Genomic DNA, 26,393 nt, shown 5'->3' with positions numbered 1-26,393 from the left:
GCTTCTTACAACCAAGAGGGGGCAAGGGGATTGGGATAACAAAAAGAGAGACTGCCACTGTATGTGCTACTTCCTTGCGCTACGCTACTGGCCCCAACTGGACTTCTTGGCATCTGAAATATAAAACACAGTTGTAATTTCTAATACCCTATATTCATATTATTCTAATCTATTCTTCCTAAACTGTTACCTTTTTATTATTGTGGCTTAGCTGCTCTCATTATATTATTATTTTCTGCACTGTTGATAACTAAATTGTACTTCTATTTTGTCTTGTGCAAGTCTTAATTTCTTCTCTGCTTTTTTCTTTTCTTTTTCTTTGTCCAGGTCTAGATTTCACTGAAGGTAAATTCTATATGTCAAGAATATATATATATATATATATATATATATATATATATATATATATATATGTATATATATATATATATATGTATATATATATATATATATATATATATATATATATATATATATATATATATATATATATATATATTATTCACTTAAAAAACCTTAGGTTTCACACACGTTATAGTTAGGAATTAGCATTTAAAAAACCTTGCAAATTCACTCAAAAAACCATAGGTTTCACACATGTTATAGTTAGGTGGACATTTCACTCGTAAAAAACCAATGAAATTCCCCCGTTATAGTTAGTTGAGATAACTATAACTCAAGCGCCGGCAATCCTCTGCTCATGACGTCACATATTACATCACTCATGACATGGTCAGTGGCATCACTCATGACATCACTGATGACATCATCCTTGTGATAGAGTGGCGGTCGCGCGAGTTATAGTTATCTCAACTAACTATAATGCTAATTCCTAACTATAACGTGTGTGAAACCTATGGTTTTTTAAGTGAATTTGTACGGTTTTTTAAATGCTAAGTTATGTATATATTGAATATGCTACTTACCAGTATGCATCTGTTCTTGGCATGTAGGGCTGCTGACATTCATATCTGTGCATAGATCGCCGCCTAGTGTTGGGTCCGGATGTTTGCACGTTGTTGTCCTGGAAGAGTCTTCGAAGTATCCTGGGATAGGTGACTCCTCCCCTGGACTACAGTGCGCATGGGCATCCTCTCCATCCTCAGATTGTTTTTCGCCATTGTGGCAGTGATGGAGTAGATCTAGAAAGTGATGACCATGCTTACAGTAATTCTGAGAGCTGCAGCTGCTACAGGCGCCGGGGAGGAGGGAGGGCGATATGAATGTCAGCAGCCCTACATGCCAAGAACAGATGCATACTGGTAAGTAGCATATTCAGTTCGAGGCATGTGGGCTGCTGAATTCATATCTGTGCATAGAATATATAGCAGTGCCCTCTTATTAGCGGCGGCTACCAGTGCCAGCTGCAGCGGTCTGAAAAAGAGTTTTGAGAACAGCCTGTCCTACAGCTGCCTGCTGTTTTGATTGTACATCTACACAATAGTGTTTGGTAAATGTATGTGTAGTGGACCAGGTGGCTGCTCTACATATATCATGCAAAGGAATGTTTCCCAGGAAAGCCATGGAGGCCCCTAACTTACGTGTTGAGTGGGCTCGTGGGGGAATCGTTAATGTGCGTTTAGCCTTTTGATAGCAAATTTGAATACATTTAACGATCCATCTGGCTATTCCTGCTTTGGAGATAGCGTTACCTTTGTGGTGTGGGGCAAAGGCAACGAAAAGTTGTTGTGTTTTCCTAAAGGGTTTGGTCCTGTCGATATAATACATGAGGGCCCTTTTGACATCTAGTGTATGGAGTGCCCTTTCTGCGACAGTTTGTGGGTTTTGGAAGAAAACGAGCAGTTCAATGGTTTGATTCATGTGGAACTGCGATACCACCTTTGGCATGAATTTGGGGTTGGTACGTAGTACGACCCTGTTGGCGTGAACCTGTATAAATGGCTCTTGAACGGTTAGTGCCTGGAGTTCACTAACTCTTCTCAAAGAAGTGATCGCTACTAGGAAAGCTACTTTCCAGGTAAGGAATTGAATCTCGCATGAGTGTAGAGGTTCAAAGGGTGGACCCATCAGGCGTGTGAGGACCAAGTTGAGGTTCCACATCGGAGCCGGTGGGTGGCTTGGTGGAATGACTCGTTTGAGTCCTTCCAAGAATGCTTTGATGGCAGGCACTCTGAATAGAGAGAGGTGCTGCCTGGTCTGTAGATAGGCTGATATTGCTGTCAAATGGACACGTATAGAGGTGTACGCCAGATTGCATCGGTATAGCTGTAATAGGTAACAAATAATGTTTTGGATGGATGCATCTAGCGGGTTAATGTCATTATTATTGCAATAAATGACGAACCTCTTCCATTTAGCCGCATAGCAAGCTCTGGTAGTGGGTCTCCTGGCCTCCTTAATGATGTCCATACAGTCAGGTGGCAGGTTTAGGTAGCCAAACTCTAGGACTTCAGGAGCCAGATTGCCAGGTTCAGCTGTTGCGGATCTGGGTGCTGAATCTCTCCATGGTTCTGCGTCAAATGCTCGGGTTTGACCCGCAGCCTTTGATGTGGCACCACGGAAAGTTCGAGAAAGGTGGTGTACCACGGCTGGCGTGCCCACGTTGGAGCAACCAGGACGAGCGTCAGTGAGTGTTGACGCAGTTTGCGTGCCACCAGCGGTATCAGTGGTGCTGGGGGAAAAGCGTACGCAAATCTGCCGGACCAGTTCATCCATATCGCATTGCCCTGCGACTGCGGATGTGGGAACCTGGCGGCAAAGCTTTGGCATTTTGCGTTTTCGCTTGTCGCGAAAAGGTCTATCTCTGGATGACCCCACTGCTGGAAGTACGGTTGGAGTACTGATGGGTGTAACTCCCACTCGTGCATCTGGTGGCTGTGTCTGCTGAGCAGATCCGCCATCTGGTTGTCCTTGCCGGGGAGGTGTTCCGCCATGAGGAATATGTTCCTCTGAATGGCCCACTTCCACATGCTCTGAGCCAGATGAGACAACTGTGGAGAGTGTGTTCCTCCCTGCTTCTGTATGTAGTACATGGCAGTCATGTTGTCCGTCCGGATCAACACGACTTTGTTGCACAAGTGTACCTTGAATGCTTTCATAGCGAGGAAGATTGCCATCAGCTCTAGAAGGTTGATGTGCATCTTCTTTTGTTGTTGTGTCCATAGTCCCTGCACTGTGTAATGGAGTACATGAGCTCCCCATCCCTGGAGAGACGCGTCCGCCGTCAGTATTATCTGTGGGACAGGCTCTTGGAACGGTCGGCCCTTGCAAAGGTTTTGTGGATTCCACCAATGCAGAGAGTTGTATGCCCGACCGCTCACCAACACTAGGTCTTTCAACTGTCCTTGAGCCTGATTCCACTGACGTGCTAAGCACTCCTGAAGCGGGCGCATATGTAGTCTCGCGTGGGGGACTATGAAGATGCAGGAGGCCATCATGCCTATCAACTGCATGAACACTCGCGCGGGAAGGGAGTGTTGTGGTTTGATCTTTGAAATCAGCATTTGCATGCTGTTGATTCTCACCAAATTTGGCTGAGCTGTGGCCGCCAGAGTGTCTATAGTCGCACCTAGGTACTGTTGTACGTGTGCGGGCTGTAGATGGGATTTTGGGTAATTTAGTGAGAACCCCAGACTGTGAAGGAGGTGAATGGTGCGGGACATGTGGCTGGCACATTGCTGGGCTGACTTCGCTTGAACGAGCCAGTCGTCCAGGTAAGGGTAGACGTGTATGTGCTGCCTCCGTAGATGTGCCGCCACAGTAGCTAGGCACTTTGTAAACACCCTTGGTGCCGTGTCACGCCGAAGGGAAGGACTTTGAATTGGTAGTGCTGCCCTTGAACAGTGAACCTGAGGTATTTTTTGTGTGACGGGTGAATGGGTATGTGGAAATACGCATCCTTGAGGTCCAGTGTGGCTAGAAAGTCTCCCTGCTTGAGCAGCGGGAGGACTTGCTGTAGAGTGAGCATGTGAAAATGCTCGGAAAGAATGTATCTGTTTAGGGGTCTCAGGTCTAATATAGGTCTGAGTGACCCGTCCTTTTTCGGTATTAAAAAGTACAGGGAGTACACCCCCGTACCTTGCTCGTGGACGGGTACGACCTCTATTGCGCCTTTTAGAAGCATGCTTTGCACCTCCTGCTGTAAGAGCGTTAAGTGCTCTGAGGACATAGGACGGTTTTTTGGAGGTATTGTGGGTGGAGTGGAGGTTAGTTCTAGACAATAACCGTACTTGACAATATCTTTGACCCACCTGTCCGTGGTGATGGAGTTCCACGTGGACAGGAACCTTTGTAGCCTTCCCCCGACAGGTGTTATGTGGTCGGGAGGAAGGGAGAGGGCGTCACTGCTTGTTCTTGGGGGAGGACCTGGTGTTGCCGTAGCCGCGTCCTCTGCCTTTGGACTGGAGCCACGATATCCACCCCGGGTGTTTTTATCGTAGGTGGTTTGTGTATTGCCCTTGTTGTATGTTTGCTGTGACCCCTGTCCTCTACCTGCTCCTCTATTTCCGGGGCGACGAAAGGAGCCGCTCCGAAAGGACTGAGTCTGGAGAGCCCCCATGGACTTTGCAGTGTCCGTGTCCTTCTTTATTTTCTCTAGGGTGGTGTCAACCTCCGGGCCGAATAAATAGTCGGGTTGACAGGCTGGTTGAGTATGTTGTTTTGCACCTCAGGTTTGAATCCGGAGATTCGTAACCAGGCATGACGTCGCAGCATGACGCTAGTGTTTATGGCCCTGGCAGCTGTGTCTGCGGCATCCAGCGCGCACTTGATGGATGCGTTTGTGAGGAGCTGTCCCTCCCTGATGAGGATCTCTGCACCTTCTCTGTATTGGTCAGGGAGATGTTGGATTAGTTGCTCTAATGTGTCGTAGTGCGCTCTATCGTAGCGAGCGAGGAGTGCTTGAGTATTGGCTATGCGCCATATGTTGGCTGCCTGGGCGGCAACCCGTTTGCCAGAGGTCTCTAACACCTTGGACTCTTTGTCCGGGGGAGGAGCGTCACCTGTTGTTTGTGAGTGTGCCCTCTTGCGAGCATTCGCAACGACAATGGAATCCAGAGGTAATTGGCCTCTGATGTAAGTAGGGTCCCCAGGCGCTGATCTGTATTTCTTGTCGATCCTGGGGTTTATCACTCTTGCCCTGGTGGGTTCTTTGAAGATGTCCTTGGCTGGTTTGAGGACACCCTTCAACATGGGTAGAGTTTTTATATTCCTTTCTGAGGATGCAAAAGTATCCATAAGAAAATCGTCCTCGACGGTGTCCGAGTGAAGTTGCACCCCATGATTGGCAGCAGCACGTTCAATTAGAGCGTTAAACGCTGCCGTGTCCTCTGTGGGAGATGTTTTTGCTCCATAGAGTTGCGGGTCTTGTGCATCCATAGGTGCACCTGGGTCCACAGGGTCATCCCAAGTTTGATCAGGGTCCTGTTGGCCGTCAGGGTCCATGTCTCCGGGGTAGGGGACTTGGTCACCCATGTAGTCCACCAACGCATCCGTGTCGGAGTGTGTGGGAGAGAAGGATTGTGGATCCTGGTAGGGTGAGTGGAAAGGTTTGTAAAGAACTGGTTCTGAAGCCACAGGCAGCTTTCTTTTAAGTGGAATCCTGAAGGAGTCCAAAGCCGGCTCCGAAGTTATTTTCCGTTTGTGGATAATCATCCTGCCGGTGTCGGCGTCGATTAGATGCGATGGAGACGTCTCCCCAGAGCGTTCGGCAGGCGTGATAGTGGTATGGGTCACCCGTGTCCTGATTTGGAACAGTTTCGGGGCCGTGGATGGTGGCAGGCCAAAAGTAATGTTGGCTGGTGTCGAAGAGGCTGCTGGAGCTTTAATTGGTTCGGAGCCCGACGTGTCCATTTTCTTTTTGGTGCTTTGCGCAGCAATGGGTCGCGTCTGGAGCGCCCTCGAGTCTTTTGCACCGACCGGTTCTGTTGAGGCGGTCGTGGATTTTTTCGGCGCCGGTGGGTCATCGAGTCGAGGGGCGGGAATGGCCGTCGACTTCTTCGATGAGTGTGGCTTTGGTGTCGCCGTGGAAGCGGTGTGAGACGCAGCAGGCTGTTTGACCTTTGGGGTCGGAGTCGATTGCGTCGGTGCCGGGAGCCGAGCAGGTTTGGTGGTACCGAAGGCCTTCTTCCTTATGTCGACTCCGACGTCGGCCGCTTCGAGTTCGGCACCGAAGTCCCGTTTGGTGCGCTCGGTGCCGATGTGTTTTGCTGGCGTCGAAGGTGTGGAGGGCCTCGATCCGACCAGCGCCACTTTCGGTTTCGGTTTCAATTGAACCAATACAGCTTTTGGTTTCGGTTTTGAAGAAGGGAAACCAGCCGTTTTGGGCATTAATGGCTGCCGCTGAATGTCCGAGGCCGGGCCCGAGGGCGGGGCCGAAGAACTGCGGGATAGGTCTTGGGTAAGGCCCGAAGGCGATCCCTCGACCGGAGCCATAGACTGTTGCACTGGGCTTTCTTCAGTCTGAACGGGTAGGCCTTGCTCGTCACCGGAGCTACTCTCTTCGGCCCCTAAGGCCTCATTGTAGTCTCCTACCTCGGTGTCGTCTTCATCTCTGCGAAAGAGTGTTTCGTCGACGTCTTCCGATCCGGAGTCATGTTCGGAAACGGGACTGGAGGGTAGGTTCTCCACTTCTTCGACATCTTCGGTCTCGGCATTGAAGATGTCGGCCGGGGCCGGTGCCGCTTGCTGCGCCTCGAGTCTCGCCGCTCGTCGATTCCGTAGAGTCTTCTTGGATCGAAATCTGGCACAGGCCATGCATGTAGATTCGTCGTGATCCGGTGAAAGGCATTTGTTACACACCGGATGGACGTCGACGTGGGGATATTTCGCATTGCATACCGGACACCTCTTGAATGGTGTCCTCGATTCCATCGTTGATGTCGAATCGACGGTCGGGTAAGATGCGAAAGTTTGTTCTGGAAGTTAGTAAACTAATAAAGATAATATCGATACCGATCGAGAACAGTACCGACGCGAACTAAAGGCCTTTTGGCCTGAAAAAAGATTTTCCTAACTTGAGTCCAGATAGCACATCCGAACCCAATGGCGGAAAAAAACAATCTGAGGATGGAGAGGATGCCCATGCGCACTGTAGTCCAGGGGAGGAGTCACCTATCCCAGGATACTTCGAAGACTCTTCCAGGACAACAACGTGCAAACATCCGGACCCAACACTAGGCGGCGATCTATGCACAGATATGAATTCAGCAGCCCACATGCCTCGAACTATTATATATTTTTTTTAAGGTTTTTCACCGTGCGCGCACGGTGTGCGCACCCCGCGATTTAAAAAAAAAAATGTATTTTTCACCCTTCGGGGTCCTTTAGGGCCCCCCTGACAAAGGCTCTCTACCCTGCCTCCTTTTCACGTTCGCCACCTCTCTTTTTCACTGTCGCACCCAAAACAAACAAAATGGCGGACGACACTTCCTGATTTCGACCGATTCGAACGTTGACTGACATGTAACCACCAATCAGAATTACGCTCGCGCATGTTAGGGTGCACACACCGTGGGCGCACCGTGCGCGGCTATAGATATTTATGTACTTTTAACTGCAATTTTCTCAGGAAATACTGAACAGATTGACTCCATATATGCAAAAGGCACATGCCTGACCAGAGGACTACCTCTTTGCCAAATTTCAAGTAATTCTGTTCAGCCGTACGGGCTGTACCTTCGACTAAAGGTCCTATGGGAAAATGCATGGGGAAAACGCGTTTTGGGACCCCCTTTTTTCTCAGCCCCCGCTTGACGAATCACTCCGAGACTTTCAGGGTAGGAGCTGAGCGGAGCGCCCCATTATTTTTGAAAATTTCGCGAGGATTCGTCAACCCGCGCCAAAGTTATTCAAAATAGAATTTTCAGGTTATAGTTAGTTTGCGCGACCGCAATCCACTGCTGATGACGTCACATATTACATCACTCATGACATGGTCAGTGACATCACTGATGACATCTCAAATGACATCACTGATGACATCACTGATGACATCATCCAGTGAATATGTGTCTTTCTGAAAAAAAAATATTTTTTATATATGTATATCTAAAGGTTAATGGAAGAATAAATGGGTAAATAAGTGTCTAAATGGATGTTTTTTTTTGTAAAATTAATTGTATAACTGACTTATTAACAGTATCTTAGTGAATACAGTGATGTAATATGTGACGTCATCAGCAGTGGATTGCGGTCGCGCGAGTTATAGTTAGCTGAACTAACTATAACGGGGGAATTTCAATGGTTTTTTACGAGTGAAATGTCCAGCTAACTATAACATGTGTGAAACCTATGGTTTTTTCAGTGAATTTGCAAGGTTTTTTAAATGCTAATTCCTAACTATAACGTGTGTGAAACCTATGGTTTCTTAAGTGAATTTGCAAGGTTTTTTAAATGCTAATTTCTAACTATAACATGTGTGAAACCTATGGTTTCTTTAGTGAATATAGATATATATAAAAATATATGTTTATATGTGTGTGTATTTCGTACTTCAATTTTGATTTGAGGTTTTTAAATATCTTCTTCCTCTTGTCGCTGAATTTGGTAAGTAACCTTCTCACATATGACTCTTTTGTAATTGTTACTTATTCTCTTGTGTTCCAGTAGATTATGTCTACTAAACTAGAGTCAATATATTGCTAAGAATTTGAATGATCCATAATGTATTTACAATCTTGATATTTTGTGCCTTGTTAAAACTAAGAACTTTGTACAAGTCTTTTAATATTCATAAAGTCTGTATCTTGTAGTCTAACTACTTTTCAAGATGAGAATTATTTTAGTAACCTTTACTCACGGTTGCGTAGTCTGACGGATTGAGGAATTTCTCTGGATGAGAGAAAGTGTTTGTGCACACTGTTGATACAATCTTACCACTTAACCTGCAGATTTGTGTCTTCAATGATACACTGGGAAAATGGGAGCTGAAGAGCGAGACTCTACTCCCAACGTGAAGTCTATTCCTGAATGCTCCACAACTCCGCTAGGACACAGAAGCTTCTTTGGATCGGAAACGCTACGCTCCATGTCGGAATCACCAAATTGACAAAGCGCCAAACAGGAACACTGCTTTCTCCTAGAAAGAGTCAGTTCAAGTGCACTCGGCTTTGAACGGGCAAGCACCTTAATGGATTCACATGCATCAGGACTTAAACAAACAATTAGACTGCTATCTTCTACTCAGATTGCTTATCAGCGCCCGCCATTTTAGTTTTCCAACAAATGGGACTGTGAATCCATTTAAATAGCTGCTTCATAAAACCGAAGGACAAGCTTCCCTGGCATTTCCCAAAAGGATACTTAAACAATTTATAGTAAGTTGACCGAGGAAACCACTGCCTGTGTTTTGATGCAATGTTAACCCACTGGACTATTACACCTTTCTCTCTAGAATAAACTATTTTGCTATACAGGCCCAAAAAGCAGGGAGGCGCCAGGGTTGGATAGAATTCTGGCTAATTTATTACACTCTGAACCAGAGATTTGTGGACCTTATGTAAACACTTTGTCAAATGCTTTATTGGCTGGGGCCCCAGTACTGAGCTCCTACAAAGGAGGTGTAATAGTTATCACACATAAAAAGGGAGATAAATTAACCCCAGGGAATTACAGGCCCAAAAGACTAATGGATAATGTTCAGAAAGTTTATAGCAGGCAAATTCTGAGTAGGTTGTGGGAATGGATTTACACAAGTCAAGTGTCTTGCCATCTGCAGGAGGCCTTTCGCCCAAATACTAGTACAATTGATCAAACAATGCTGCCTCTATCAATTAAATGGAAAAGTTAAGACATTGACCGAGGGTCATTATTTGTTGCTTTTGTGGGCCTCTGTCAAGCATTCGACCTTGTTCCAAGAACAAAGTTATAGGAAGTCCTGCAAGGTGCAGAAGTCCCTTTGGTTTTATTGTCTCTAATACAAGCTTTGTAGATAGAGAATTATGCAAGGGTGAGGTGGGGACTAAATGGAGAATTGACTGAGGTCATTCCTATTAATAGAGGAGTCAGACAAGGGTGTATCCTGGCTGTCACTCTTTTTCTTTTATTCATAAATGAATGCATCCCATATCTGTTTGATTGTGAAAAGGACTCTTCCAAAATGGGGGGACATAAAATACCAGGTCTATTGCTTCTCTCCAAAACCACAAAGGGACTTTCCAATGTTTTGGCAAATTTTAACATGTTTTGTAAGGTGCATGAGCTAGAGATTAATAAAGATAAAACGAAATTCATGGTTTTAGTCACAAGAAAAAAATAAAGGTCAAGGTATCGTTTGAGGGCAGGACACTGGACAGCGTAAAGGTATTTGACTACCTGGGAGTTAGAACAAGTGTTTGTCACAGTTGGCATAACCAGACAGAAACAATGTGTGCTAAACTTGAAGCAAAGGGCTGGGTTCATTTTAAGGTTTGCCAACAGGGCATCCACTTTTGCTATTACCCTGCCCCCCATCTAGATGAACAAGCGTAAAGCTTGTGGGTCTGTTTTGTATGTGGCAGAATTGTGGGGAAACTGCAAACTTCCCCCAAGCGCCCCAACGCTGCCAATAAGACTAGATCTTAATCTTCGATCTATTTTGGATGTTGCTACCTTAAAATCTATCTTGTATTGGATGAGGCTGTGGACTAATGAGGACCTGGGCTCATTTTGGGACAATGTAAGAGTTTTAATAGCGGTCCCTTAAGCAAGTAATATCCCTTGGCTATTGAGTATAAAATCGTGGCTCCTCAAGTTGGGCCTAAAGGATTATTGGTATTATCATATCACACTAACAAAGGTGAAAACAACGTATAGGAATTATGTGTTAAGAGCAAAGATTTCTACAGCCAGCACAGGTAGTATGGCAAACTCTGATCTGAGGTTCAAATGTGCACTTGAATTCAAGCCTTTTATGGATTTTTTAACTAATCCTGTTGCACGTGCACTTTATATCAAATTCTGATTAGAACTTTTGCTTTTGGGCGTTTTTACATACTCTTGGAATAAAAAAGATACCACTTCTAATGCCTGGGTTGTCTGTCAATTGAGAAAGATGAACATGTTTTGTTATTTTGTAAAGCTTATTCTAAACAGCGTTCTCGTTGGATCACTCTCCTTTGCTGCTAGTTGGGTGTTACTGAACAAAACACAGCGTTAAGATTATGCAGGGCAAAAATGCATGACTGTATGTTTTTTTGTATCTACTGCTCTTGTCCTTTATATGGTTTAGGAGGATGAAGGCATTGAAATGAGTTTTATGGAATTTTACTTTTTTTATAAACTGACCTGTACCGAACACTATTGTATGTGTTTTGGGATTAAATATGAAAGGCCATTGTTTTAAGATTTTAATTAATTGGTACATTGAAGATAGTTGTTTTTGGAATTTTATTACGTAACTGTACTTGATAATGTTGAAAGTATGTATTTAAAATTGTAGGGCTGTGAGAGTATTTTATATTTTTCTGTACCTTTTATGGTTTATTAAGCCAAAAAAAGGACTTTGGTAGATTGACTGAAACATCAAATCTTGAAAAACTTCAATCCCAGCATTTCTAAATGCAAAAGCAAACTATATTGCAAACATATTACTAAACAAGTTATATGGTTGGGTTTCCATTTCTTGGACTTTAAATATGATTGGGTTTCAGCCAGTCGTGGGAATGTATACTTATTTACTCATAATCCTAGTTCTTCTCCAATGGAATCTTCATTATGGTTGTGAGCAGTGAAGAACAAGTTACCTATCTTTGGTAATGCTCTTTTTGTTACAGACTGTAGCACCTATATAAGCCGTACAAGTCATTTCCATGCACTTTATTAAAAGGCATATAAAAAAATCATATATGCTTTTGTTTAAAAAAAACATTTTTTCTGAACAAAATAAATATTTTAGAACTGCCTACAACGGGCTATTTGAGGCAGTTTTTCAGGCATTTACTTTACAAATCGTCTATTGTTTTTTTAACTAGAGAAAAAATCCCTATAAAAAATCCAAGTGTCCTGAAACACACTTTCACAAACCATTTTAAAAAGAAGGATGAGAAAAAAAAGATAAATGTATCCTAACAGGCTGAAGCCTAAATGGCTGGGTACACTGTGCTGCTCCTTCAAGACACAGTATACTATTAGTATCCAATCACACCCTATAAGTGGCATTTGAGCCAGTTCTTTTTTATGGTGATGTAGGATTATGTTACAACTGAGAGAAATCACCTTTACCTTTTCTATGGGGAGATGGATAGGTTGTTTATCACTATAATGAATGTTCCCCTGGGGGAGACCTAGGATTACAGGTAAATAACTATTCCTTCTCCTCCAGGAGATCTTCATTATTAGTTATAAACGCTGAAGAAAATAGAATGCCTATGCCTTTAAAATGAGGGAAAAGAGGCAAAGGAAAAAGACCAACTGTGCGCTACCTAAAAAGATTCCACAGAGAGGCTTGTCCTACTTGAGCATCTGATCTGGAATATGTGCCTAGGCAATAATGACTTGTGAAAGTATGTACGGATAGGCACTTTACATATGTTAGTGAAATGTTTCTCAATAGTGCTGCAGTATCGATTCTACCTCTTGTGGAGTGGGCATTGAGTCCAATAGACAAAGACTTGATGGCATTACTGTAACATAGTAATATAAAGTATACAATCCACCTACAAATGGATTGTGTTGAAGTGGCCAATCTAGTTTGTATGGGACTATGATTAACAAACAGATGGTCAGTTTGTCTATTGTCTTTAATTTTGTCTATATAAAATTGTAAAACTATTTGACACTAAGGGAATGCAAAGACATTTCATTTAGAGAAGAGGGATTTTGAAAGAAAATTGGAAGGGAAATTGTCTGATATCGCTCTAAACACCCACCGACCCAAACACTGCAACAGCTCCCCAAAGCCATCAAGAATTTAATCAATTGGATCACCTCATGCACAGAGTCCCCAGCCCCCCTCAAATACAGCAATACAACAAGATCTAGAACCCACACCAGTTGGTACAAAGAGGCAGTTAGACTAATGAAACACCACTGCAAACAACAGGAGTGCAAATGGAGAATGAGTCAGGACAATGCAGATAGGAAGTTCAAATCCGCCCTGAGACACTACAACCAATTGATCCGGACCTCCAAACGCCCCGCTCTGACGGACAGCATTAATGCCAGCACCAATAGAAGCAAATTCATTTTTACCATTAGGAAGGTTTTCATCTCACCAGTTGTCGACTCAATCACCCCATGGTGGTACCGCTCTCAATTATTCACTGACAAAATCACTGCCATTTGGAGCAAATTCAATCTGCAACTGGACCAAATACACCTTGCAAAATGCCTCCTGATTAGATACAAGAAGCATACTAACCACATGGCTCATCATCACCCCAGAAGAAACTTCTGGGGTGATGATGCACTTCCACTCAGGGCTCCCTTTACCACACCACACCAAATCCAGAGGACTGGAACCCATCAGCGCCACGCTGACTCCAGCTGTGAATGACTCCACCTCTTCTGCGACCTTCTCATATGCTTGAAAACACACAACTGTTTTCTCATTGATGAAGAAACCCTCCGCGGACCTTTCAACACTCGCCAACTATAGACCGATCTCCCTGCTTCCAATCCCAACCAAGGTCTAAGAGACAATCATCAACAGACGCCTCATCAAATACCTTAACGACCACCAACTCCTCAACACCAATCACTCTGGTGTCAGACCCAAGCCACAGCACAAAAACTGTCCAGATTGCAGCGATGGATTACATCCGCATAACTCTGGATGGAGGAGACACAACGGCCCTTATCCTTTGGGTCCTCCCTGCAGCATTTGACACAGTCTCCCACCTCATACATATCTAACACCTACAGGACATCAGGAATCCAAGAACATGCACTCCAATGGATCTGCTCCTTCCTGACTTAAATGAGTCAGTCAGTCTGACACCGTACATCTCAGATGCCCGTGACCTCATCTTTACAGTTTCACAAGGATTCTCCCTAAGCTCGACCCTCTTCAACACATACCTGATCCTTCTAGCCAGCATCATCCACTCTCACAACAACGTCTTCTCCTACACCAACAGCACATAACTCATTTCCACCCTCACACACAAGATGCCCAGTACAGAGATCAAGTTCCATGCCTGCATGACTAAACTCACCCACTGGATTAACACCAACTGTCTGAAGCTGAACACTGACACGACCAAAATCGTGATCTTCAGGAAGAGTATTTCACTGTGGGACACCAACTGGTGACCACCAGGGCTATGACCAACACCCACCCCCACCACCCACACCAAGTACCTCAGGATCGTAATCAACAGCAAACTTTAGATGACCGTCCAAGTAAATGCCATCACCGCCTCATGCTTCCATAACATGAAGAAGACATACCATACCATGCATACCATTGAGGAAGATTTTCAAATGTCTTCCAATATGTACCCAGAAAACAGGCATGCACAGCCTCGTCACAAGCAAGCTGGACTAAGGGAATCCCCTCTATGCTAGGATCAACAAACAAAGTCACTAGAAGACTGCATACCATTTAGAACATGTTAGCCAGAATCCCTCTCAACTTCCCATACCACACTTACATCACACCACACCTTAAGGAGCTCCAATGGGTACCCAAACACATGCAGCACTTAGGTGGACAAGGTGGGAGGGGACCCTGGCAACTGAGACTCTGCTGTGGCTGGGAATATGGCTCTGATATGCAGCAGGCCTCAGAAGCTTTCATGGCTGGGATAATATTGAAATCTCAAAGTTGGGGAATATATGGGAAGGCAATAATATGAAGGGATATCTCAAATGTATTGTTCATTGATTCTTAATACCCTGGATACATAAAAGGGGACGTATGCTATTTAGACGCCAATGATTGGACTGAGGTGAAGAGGGCCCCTTGGGTCCTTGCAGTATCTATGCACCTTGGATTTGGCTAATTGCAATACTTCCACAGAGTTTATTATCACCCCAGTAGAGTGCATAAGATAAGTGAAGGGGATAAATTCTCACTGTCTGCGATGTGGGAATAGCTGTGGTACCTTTTAGCATACCATTTGGTCCTGCCCTGTGATACATGCTTGGACTTCTCCAACTCCCTGTACCTCGGCCTCCCTAAATCCTTGCTATCTAGGCTCCAGCTCATTCAAAACCAGGCCGCAAGACTCGTCTTTAGAATCCCTAGATGGCAGCCAGCCAGACCCTTTTTACACCAACTACACTGGCTGCCCATCAGTGAAAGAATAGCCTTTAAGGTCTGTTGCCTGGCTTTTAAAGTCAGGCCTCTGTCCAGCTTTACTGAAATCTCTGGTCATCCCTTACTGTCCCTCCCGCACTCTGAGGTCCATTAATCTCCAGCTCCTAGTCATCCCTCGCTTCAAACTTTCTAGATTAGGCGGCCGCAGCTTTTCTCACTTGGCTCCCAAGCTGTGGAACTCTCTCCCTCCCCTCCTCAAGGCTGAGCCCTCTCTCCTGCCTTTCAGGAAATCGCTGAAAACTCTGCTCTTCTCACATTCCCGTTAAGCCTCTCTGCACATCCCCGTGGTCTATCAGCGCCAGGAAACTTATGGTGACAGTGCTCTCAATAAATTCCCCTTAACATTAACATTAACTGGCAATGAGTACAAATTGTAGGTAAGCGCCAAGCATATAACTCCAGACCCCTAAATGGCCCTACTTGGACTGATGGATGAGTTGGGTGACCGAGGTTTTACAATACTTTTTTGTGGCTATAGTTTTTGTGGTAGATAAACAATGCAGAACAATGAAAAAAAAAGAATTCAGTTTTTAAAAACTGATACTCAATCAAAAGGGTAAAAGTTGTCCTTGAGACATTAAGGCGCAAGCGACTCCAAGCAGAAATGAAATTGCGCCAAAGGTAAAAAGGGTCAGATATATCTCAAGTTAACGAAGGAGCTGAAAAAAATCCAGAAAAAACAAACTTCAAGGTATCGATAACAGAATAAGGAAGAACTTAAATCTTTGGAGCTTCAATGGAATATCAGGTACTTGTAAAAAAAAAAAAAACACTGAAGTAACCATTTGTGAGCTTGACAAATGAGTAGCAGCATGATGATAATATGGTAGTAGAAATTAACAAAGTTGCAGTGCAACCTGAAAGCCTGTTTCTACCCAGATAAGCTAGAGTTGTTCAATCTCTAGTAGTTACAGTGTATTCACCCTTACTTCTATCCACATTGGGAAAGATCTTATTCCCCGCTGTCGATCCATGTGAAATTCATGCTAGAGGTAAGGGAGTAGGGTGCATAACTGAAAAGGTTGTAAGAAAGCGAGGTCTGAAGAAGCTTTCTTTTACTAATTGGATTCCTGTCTTTGAAGTATCTAGTCTCCGATGTCACCTTCTTCACCCTCTCCCCAATACTTTAAACCAGTTCACCATTAAGTATTCTAGTGTCCTTGACATCTGTGATCCCCTGAATTTGTGTTGTCACAGGCATTGATGCAGTGTCTTAAAGGCGAACACCCACAGCTAACAATTTGGTTTGTCAAATACATTTGTTTGTGTCGAGAAACTACTGTCTGCCAACAACATAACTTAATTGTACCGTTAGAACTGCTAAGAACTACCACTTCTGTGATATAATTCAATATATACTATATTTAATAATATTGAGCTCATGATAATTTTGCTCCTCGCTTCATTTGAATGATTTGCTGTTTCAAACACACTTTGTAATGTAACTTAGTTAGAATGGTTTTAAACTTTTAGTTTGCATTTATAACTTTGTAATGTTTTAATTGACTAGGAAAATAAATAGGCTTTCATTCATTAATAAATCCAATGGAATAACTATCTATACATTTCTTCTTGTATATTCATGTAGGCAAATTAAAAGAGAGATGATGGAGCGCACTGAGGTGAAGACAGAATCTCCCGTAAGCTGTACAGCTTTCTGCAGAGCCCAAACACCAGAGTAAGAAGGTCTGGGATGTTCTGTCCCTCTCAGCTCGATGCCTTCCCCATTTCACAATGTGACAGAACTAGCAATGACTTCACAAAAGCATGTCATGGACCAGTAAAAAATGAGAAAAGGGAAAGGGAAATCCTAAAAGTACTGTTTAAGATATGAAATGACTAATGAACAGTTAAATTTAAGAAGAAAGGGTAGAGAAGATTGTTTCTGTAAATTCACAGCGGAGTGCAGAAAACTGATTTGGAGACTAGCTGCACAGAGCTATGCCTCACTGATACCTGGGACAGCCAGTAGCCATAATGGCAAAGCACAGAATTATTATTATTTTTTAAATATCTTTATTGCGTTTTTCAAATTTACAGGGGTCATTCAGAACCGCAAACATACATATATGAACATGTATTACTAAATAAAACACATATTGTGAGTTCAAAATGTGGTTACAGTGGCAAAGCATATTAAAACTGTTATTCATACATCATAGTAAGGTGAAAAGTTGTACACAATGTCCATTATATTCCATGTCACTCAATTCTTAATTCCTGAGGAATGGCGCCAATGTGACTCACAGTTGCTAAGAGCTTAAGTTATCCCAGGTACAATGGGCCCGATTCACAGAACTAACTTAAGACAAAATCCTAAACTTACTACCATTTTGGTATTCACAGAATGCACTTACTCATTTTGGTATTCACAGAAAGCACTTACTCATTTCGATATTCACAGAAGTTAGGAGTCCTAACTTTAGGACTCCTAAATGCCTTCTGTGAATACGGAAAATCTTAAAGTTAGGATTTTTCTCAGTTTAGGAGTAGTAAAGTTAGGACTCCTAACTTTACTACTCCTAAACTGAGAAAAATCCTAACTTTAAGACTTTCGGTATTCACAGAAGGCAATTAGGAGTCCTAAAGTTAGGAGTCCTAACTTTACTACTCCTAAACTGAGAAAAATCCTAACTTGAAGACTTTTGGTATTCGCAGAAGGCATTTAGGAGTCCTAAAGTTAGGACTCCTAACTTCTGTGAATACCAAAATGAGTAAGTGCCTTCTGTGAATACCAAAATGGTAGTAAGTTTAGGATTTTGTCTTAAGTTAGTTCAGTGAATCAGGCCCAATATGTAGTGCTCAGTTGTATGTCCTATAGAGGCTGCTCACAAGAGGTCACCTCCATATAAAACCATGGAGTCAGTGGGGAATGCAAACGAGATATATATGTTTCTGATCTATTAATATATTAACGAACTAAAAGTGTCATCGACAACTTATTACAGCTGGGTCGGGGTGTTTGTGAAATGTGCATGTTTAATCTGGTAGCTCGCTGGGGTGGCTTGCCGGCTCGTTTGCACAATCAGGGGCCTGGTCGACATTGCGTTCAGTCTGTAGACACAAGTCGCGTACTAACAGGGGTTTAGGTCTTGTTTGGAATTTGGGGTGTGGTACACCTATGCAATTGTGGCCCTATTACTCTCATTATCTTCCTGTGAGGGGTGTTGCTGCCTTCCCTGCTCCCATGAATGAGTGCTGTGAGGATAGTGTCCCAGTATTGCGCTATCGGGTATTTTTCGTAACCCGGCTATTTTCTCCTAATGTAGTGTTGTGCTCTCTTCTTGTGCCCACACCGTGAGAGACTTTTCCAACTGTCCACTACTGTGGGGGCAGGGTGTTTCCATCTCTTAATTATTAGTCGCTTTGACACAATCAATCCTAGGTCTCTGAATCTAGAGGTGACTCTGTTCTTCTTGGATCTGGGATAAAGGCCTAGAATACAAACTTCCCACGTGTGTGTCAGCGGCTCACAGGATTTGTTCTTTTATAAGAATAATTTTCTCTTATATAAAAGTGTTCTGGGATCCCACATGGAGGCGGAGATATTCAGTGTTCACAAATATCAATCACCAAGGATCTTAAGAGGGAGAACAATACATCTCTGTGGTGTTCGACTACTCTGAGAGGCACTTTGAGGGTGTTCCCTCACTCTAATGTCAGGCATGGGAAAGAGTAGAGAGAAGTCATTGTAATGTGTATGACATCCTCTGATTTTTACCTTTTGCCAATGATGAAAGCATCTTCGTTTGGAGGGTCTCATCATCAGTGTGCCTCCTGGTTAACGCCCGGTTTCAACTGGTGCAGTACTTCACCCTGCATAGGGCATACCTGACGCCAGCTAAATTGTTTCAGTATTTTGAGGGCCCCACACCGCAATGCCCTCGTTGTGGGGAGGAGGGGGCTGACTTTAAGCACATGTTTTGGTCCTGCGATGCTTTGAGCGGCTACTGCGAAGAGGTCATCGACTGCTTGGCCCAAGTGACAGGGCGGGAATTGCGGGTGGAGATGGGAGTTTGTTTGCTGCTATGGTTTCCACACACGCCGCGCACGAAAATCACGAGCAAGTTTTGCGACCTGGGGCTGGTGGTGGCCAAACGAGAAATTACCCTCCACTGGAAGTCGAGGACGGGTCCCAGCTTCACGAGGTGGAGAGCGACATTTACCAAGTGGGCGGGTAGCGAGGGCACGCTCCGGCTGCAGCTTGCGCTTAGGGGAAGCGATGACAAGGCTCTGGCCAAGGCTCGGGCATGGGAAGCACTAGTGGTTGACCACCAGGGGTGGGGAATAGCGGGGGAGGGGGGCCCTGCGGCACTGGAGCACCCGGCAGGAACCTAGGGGTGGGGGAGGCTTGCTGATTAGCTCATGGGGGCCGGGGGCTTTCCTTTTCCTTTCTGCTTGGGGCCTGTCTGTGGTGGTGGGGGGTGGCTCGTGGCTCCTAACACGGCTACTTCTGAGAGAGGTTTATCCTGGTAGTTGTCGTGTCGGCACACTGTCATGTGGGTGGGGGGGATGTATTCGTTCAGGGGAGGGTTTGGGGACAGCGCATTGGTAGGTGGAAGTGTCCCTGATTGTACTTGGACGTGGTTTTATATGCGGATGGCGGCCACTGGCCAGATGAACATTGTGGATGTCAACTGTGTCTGAGTAATGCAATAAAAATTGTTTTTGCAAAAAAAAAAAAAAATTCAGTGTGCCTCCTGGTTAGATGTTTCACAAAATCGGTAATCCCAGAATAAAAACCTCACCGTGGGGAAGAACAGGGTTTTCACTGAACATGTATGAAAATCATCTTTCCAGAAAGAAAAATTATTTTCTAGAGTCCCCTCACCCACCAGGGTTTCCCCTAGGTGGCATGCTTCATCATTGGGGTCCTCTCAATCTGCTGCAGATTGAAGCGTGCTGCGACTTGCGGAACTACGTAGGAGCACTAAGTTGTGAACAATGTGTAGCGCAGTGAATGTGGAGTGGAAAAAGAAAAAGTTAAAAATACCTATTTAGTGGGCTTATATTTTATTCCAGCCCCTAGGTGGTATGACTAAAATCGGGGGTTAATAATAAGTAAAGTATAACTATAATGAGTATAGAGTCCCTAGTATTGGGTCGACATGTTTCGAGCTGTCCACTCAAAGCTTTTCTTCAGGACCACACGAGGACCAGCCCCGTGTGTGCCACTCGTAAGCAAACCTATAATTAGGAATTAATGAGGTGCACGCCTACTGTTATACAATCTAACACATAATATATATGGTTAATCACTGACACTTAGTATTTTAGTTTAGGCAGAATTTAGCCTCTTGATGAGGTCTCCTGGGGTGCCATTAGGTGATTTGCCAGAGGTGCGCTTTGACGAAGGTGTGACTACAAGCCCCTCTACCCCTGCAGATCAGAGGGGTTGCTTAACTGGGCGAATCCTCATGCACTCTCTTTCCTTTTTTCAGTTAGAAAATCCTGAACAACCCCTATTTTTAAAAGTGGTTTAATTTCCAAATCTGATTGGGCTATTTGTAAAATAAAATCCAATACATTTTGTAACGTTCCCTCAGTGGCGTAGCTAGGCATCGCTGAAGAGTGGGGGGTGGGGTGGGGGGGGGCTGCTGGAGATGAATTCTACATTTGCCGCCCCTCAAAATGCTCAATGCGTTCTGAAACAAATGGGTGAATTATGCAACCATTCACTTTTTCTGTAACATTAGGGCCAGATCAACAAAAGGATTTGCAAAATCACTGGGCTTCAACTGCAATATCCCTTTCTGTAATGTACAAAACCCATTTTGCAAGTCGAAAAACTTTTTCCTGGCTTGTAAAATGAGTTCTGTGGTACATACGAAATCGCAATTTGGAAGCAGCATTACAAACAAATTTGTGACTTGGTAACTCGCAAACCACAAACCTGGACTTAAGAGAAGTTGTTAACTGAAATGGGGGCTAAGCCTATTGGGGAGTAGGTGTTCCTACAAGAAATCCGAACAGCTTAAAAAAACACATTTCTGTTTTGGAATGTAATCACAGGGATGCTGACTTGCAGGCCCTTGAAGCTCAACTAACTTGTGGTTCTTTCCAATTGCAGGGGGTCGCAAATTGATACCTGCCTAATAAATATTAATGAAGCAAGTCATTCTGCAACCCTGTATTTCAATAAATTGTGGACCAATCAATTAGTACATAGGCTGGTTCGCAAAAGCATATTCCGTTTGCAAAAAGTCAACGTACAATTTGTGACAATCTTTGTATATCAAGCCCTTCATCCTTAATGAGGGCTTGAGGGCAATCCAATGCCAGCACCTGAAAATTATACAACTTTTATAATTGTGATTCTACTTGCCCTGGTCAAATCAAACTTTCCTGTCACCAATTCTTACCAGGAAACTCCTCTCTGTGCTTGTCTTTGATCTTCTGAGCTTCATCGTAATAAGGTTTCTTCTGATCTTCGCTCAACTTGTTCCACTCCAGCCCAAGCTGAACACTGATCTCTGCATTGTTGGCTGCTGGATTGGCTTTGGCAAGTGCTGGACGGTGAATCCGAGCCCAAACCATGAATGCATTCATTGGACGCTTCACATGCCCATTTCGATCCTTGCTGAATGGGGTATCGGGCATTCCTGCACCAAAGTCAACAGACAAACAATTGGATCTTGGGAGCTGATCAAGTTATTCCATGATTATTCATTGTTATTCAATCCAACAGAAACTGCACCTCACAATGACTCAACATCAATTTATGATTTTGTCTGCACAAATACAGATATGAAACAGAGAAGTATAAGACAACTTTGACAAGGTTTTCCGTTTAATGCACCGCTGTTTGCACTACCGATCAACCTGTTAGGATTTGATGTACTGGACCTAAATGGCTGAGCCAATACTACTAGCAGACCCAGTCAACAGAAAGTTTTCTAAACAATTTATAAATGCACAAAACTGTTTCTGATCTTTTGTCTAGCAGATTTTGTGACTAAGGAAAAATTACTTATCTGTAATCCTAGTTCTCTCGTAATGGGTAATGTCTTTGAATCTATAAAGAGAAGAGCAGCTGTGGGAGCCTGGAAACACTTTTATAAACCATTTTCCTCCTGAAACCCAGAATAACAAATATGCCACAGGGAAAACGCTGGAAACTCCATGCCTTCACTACGAGGCAAAGGAGGTAGGGTCATAAGTTTTATGGGGTGGTGTCTCATGGTGCAGAAGCCAAAAGGAACACGAGGAAGGAAACAAGCCGTGCAAGAGGGGTAGTGGCGAATTTGAACCCTTTAAAACTGCCGATATACAGGCACATGCATCAATGCAGGCTTTTGCGATTCCTTAATTGCGATTATTAAGGAATCGCAATTAAGAAATTGCAAAAGCCTATGCATGTAGGAATCGCTATCAAAATAGCGAATCCCAAACATTCCCTAATTGCAACTCACACAATGCGAGTCGCAATTAAGGAATGCCTTCCCATTCATTCCTATGGGCCTACAGGCCCATTAGAATGAATGAGAAATTGCATGCGCAATTTGCGAGTACCCAATAGGTACTCGCAAATTGAGCTTGCAATTTCAAGGGTGCACCCCTGAAATTGATCTGTACACACATGTTGCGCACACACATGCCCCAACCTACTACTTTGAAAAATGCACTTTAGTGCATTTTTTAAAGTTTTTGCAAATTACCATCAAGTTTAAATTGATGGTAATTTGTGCCCCTCTATTAGCGAAATCGTGATTTGCGATTCCATCATGCATTGCATTTAAGGAATCGCAATTTGCGATTCCTTAAATGCAATCGCAATTTAGGAAATCACAATCAATTGCAATTTCTTAAATTGTGAGAGCCTTACAGTTTGATGCATCGCAGAAGCCCTTTCTGCGGGCGCAAATGGACGATTTTTGCGCTTGCAAAAATGGTTGATGCATGTGCCTGTAAACCTTAATAACTGGAATAACCTTTGACACAGGAATCTATGTTCAATACACAGACTTTAATTTTGAATACATTTAAAAGTGTTGGGTTAATCCTGGAAAGGGGCTTTGGATAAATACTTACTTGACATGCTGAATAAACTCATATTCAGCTGGAAAACACATTATGTACCAAGTGATTCCTTATACCTTCTTTTCTCCTTACGGCAGCACTTCATCTCTTATCTGGCAAAGTTGGAGCTCCTTGTCTGACGTTGACCTCCAGATATTAATTCATTAGCTAGGTAGATAGGAGAGTTGGTGTAGTGTGCCTTGTAATTGATGAGCTGACCTTGAATATGATCTGGGTTTGCAGAGGGATTCAGTGTAGATCTATTAGCGCAAGGGTAATAATGTGGTCAGATTTCTTCATGAACCATGCTGCTAAACAAAGAGTGCCTTTGAAGGGTGCTAAGAGGGTCTAGGTGTGAGAGTGTGAATAGTGTGTGCAGTGGTGTTTTAGAGACAAGTGATGATGAGCGACTTATCTTGGCAGCAGGGGTCCTGCTCAGGGTCTTTAAGGTCCAACATGTGTTCTCTTTGTCTTGCTCACTCTTAGCCTGAGATATCCGGGTGAGAGACACCCTGGGGCTAGACCTTAAAAACTCTATGGATGCTTGGAAAATGCAGTGATATCACTTCCTACACAGATGGATGCTGGGAAATTCAGTGATGTCACGTTCTGTTGAGAGTGATGCTGGAAAAGCCAGATATCTTCTTGTTGAGATGGGTGCTGGGAAATTAAGTCTATTTCCCTTTTAAAGATGGGTTTAGCAGGAAAAAAGTGTTTTGCCAAATATGCAGAAAAATACATTTGGATGATAACAACATGATAAACCGTACACCAAAGGAAAAACTACAGGAAACCGCAGCATCTAAAAGACTGAGTACTAACTGTGCCAGTATGATACTGCATCTTTAAGAATTCAAGAAGCTGTTAGCCTTTGCATCAAACAGTGGAGGGTCAGTAAGGCAGTTCATGTTGTACAAGTACAATAGAAGGATTGCTACTCCTTAATCATTCCCACACGTCCCTCTGGAACAGGAAGGTCACAGGATTGTTCTTTAGTGATTTGGAAAGAATATCCATGACAGATAACTAGTATTAGAGTTAAGTAACTTTTCCTTTTCTGTCATGGGATTCTCTCTGAAATCCATGAACAGCACAATAGAGCGGCCAGGAAAGAAAGTTAGAAGCAATATTTTCTGATTAAACTGGAAAATCGGAAATGACTTTTGCTGTAAGAAACCAAATAAGGATATTCTGAAGAACGAGCTTGAAGCTCACTCATACTTTTGGAAGATGTAACACCACTAGAACTGCTACCTTCCATGAATGATGGTGAAGATCTGCTTTCTGCAAAGGTTCAAATGGAGAGACTGTCAATTTGGAGAGGACAATAGTCAGTTTCCAGAGAGCATTGGTTGTCTTCATGAGGGAAATACCTTTACTCAGGCCTTCTAGAAAATACCTTCTAGAAAAGGCCTGAGGAAAATGTATTCATTGCCACAGTAAATCATGATGTTTAAGAAGGAGGTTTTCTGTCAACAGTGATGACAACCAAATGCACTGGAACAGAAGAGAACTGAATATGATTTTTCCAAGTAAAGGAAAGAGGTAGTACCATCTGTTCTTGACACGTTCTTAGATCCATATTGGACGTGACTATATTTTACCAACTCAAGAGCCAGGTGGTCAAGTTAAGCCAGTTCAAGCTGGGATTTAGAATCTTGCTTGACAACCTTAAAAGCAGATAAGGGCTGCACAGAAGCCTCTTATGAGGTTGAAGTGACAGCTGAAATGGGTCCTGATATCGCAGTTGCCTGGGTTGGTCTGGAGCAATAAGGACCATTCTCATTTCATGCTGCATCACATTGGAGTGGCGTGGTGAGCAAAAGAACGATGGATTAAACCCAGATCCTTGTGACTGGGGGTGAATGTTTGCATTGTTCAGCATTCCGTCCATCATTTATTCCTTTTGCATTTCTTGCCGTAAGTGGGAAGGGTATACCCAGACGTGGGTCCCATGCTCACTGCACTTCTGGATTCAAGCTAGCCTGGCGGATGAGGGGTGATGGCCCAAAACCGATCCCAGGTTGCTTGCTTCCAGTACAGGGAGGACCTGGCTTGGCAGTTTGGGCTGGACTGTCCCCATGAGGAACAGGGTCAAGACTGATTTGCATAAGGCTGGGTCCAAACTAGGGTGGTGTAGTGAGTAAAAGAACTATGGATTAAACCCAGATCCTTGCGACTGGGGTTGAATGTATGCATTGTTCAGCATTCTGTCCATCATTTGTTCCTTTTGCCTTTGACGCCCTAAGTGGGATGGGTATGCCCAGACATGGTTCTGGTGCGTACTGTGCCACTGGATTCAAGCTAGCCTGGCTGATGAGGGGTGATGCCCCGAAACCGGTACCAGGATGCTTGTTTCTGGTGCAGGGAGAACCTGGCTTGGCAGTTCCATCTGGACTGTTCCCATGAGGAATGGGGTCAAGACTGATTTGCATACGCCCGGGTCCAAACTGATGTGGCGTCGTGAGCAAAACAATGATGGATTAAACCCAGATCCTTGTGACAGGGGGTGAATGTTTGCATTGTTCAGCATTCCGTCCATCATTTGTTCCTTTTGCTTTTGTCGCCCTATGTGGGAAGGGTATACCCAGACATGGGTCCCATACTCACTGCGCCACTGGATTCAAGCTAGCCTGGCTGATGAGTGGTGATGCCCCAAAACTGGTCCCAGGATGCTTGTTTCTAGTCCAGAGAGGACCTGGCTTGGCAGTTTGGCTGAACTGTCGACATGAGTAACAGGGTCAAGACTGATTAGCATATGGCTGGGTATAAGCTGGGGTGGTGTGGTGAGAAAAAGAACAATGGATTAAACCCAGATCCCTGTGACTAAGGCTGTGTTCGCATTGTGCAGCATTTCATCCATCATTTGTTCCTTTTGCTTTTGTCACCCTCAGTAGGAAGGGTATGCCCAGACGTGGATCCCATGCTCACTGCACCACTGGATTCAAGCTAGCCTGGCTGATGAGGGGTGATGCCCCGAAACTGGTCCCAGGGTGCTTGTTTCCAGTCCAGGGAGGACCTGGCTTGGCAGTTCAGGCTGGACTGCTCCCATGAGGAAAAGGGTGCAGACTGATTTGCGTATGGCTGGTTCCAAACAGGGATGGAGTGGTGAGCAAAAGAACGATGTATTAAACCCAGATCCTTGTGACTGGGGGTGAATGTTTGCATTGTTCAG

The 26,393-nt window shown here is 44.0% G+C and overlaps 1 protein-coding gene across 1 annotated transcript in view; it reads right to left on the bottom strand.

Moving 5' to 3' along the window:
- Positions 1-26,393, bottom strand: part of SOX30 (SRY-box transcription factor 30) — a 445,939-nt gene that overhangs the window by 133,523 nt on the left and 286,023 nt on the right. The window contains exon 2 of the mRNA XM_085614974.1: positions 21,562-21,801. Coding sequence (XP_085471100.1) covers positions 21,562-21,801 — 240 coding nt within the window. The remainder of the gene's footprint in view (positions 1-21,561; positions 21,802-26,393) is intronic.

The sequence above is a fragment of the Triturus cristatus genome, chromosome 7 (assembly GCF_964204655.1).
Source record: "Triturus cristatus chromosome 7, aTriCri1.1, whole genome shotgun sequence".
Classification (NCBI taxonomy): domain Eukaryota; kingdom Metazoa; phylum Chordata; class Amphibia; order Caudata; family Salamandridae; genus Triturus; species Triturus cristatus.
Note: the sequence above shows the minus strand (reverse complement) of the source record. Positions and strands in the feature narration are given on the sequence as shown.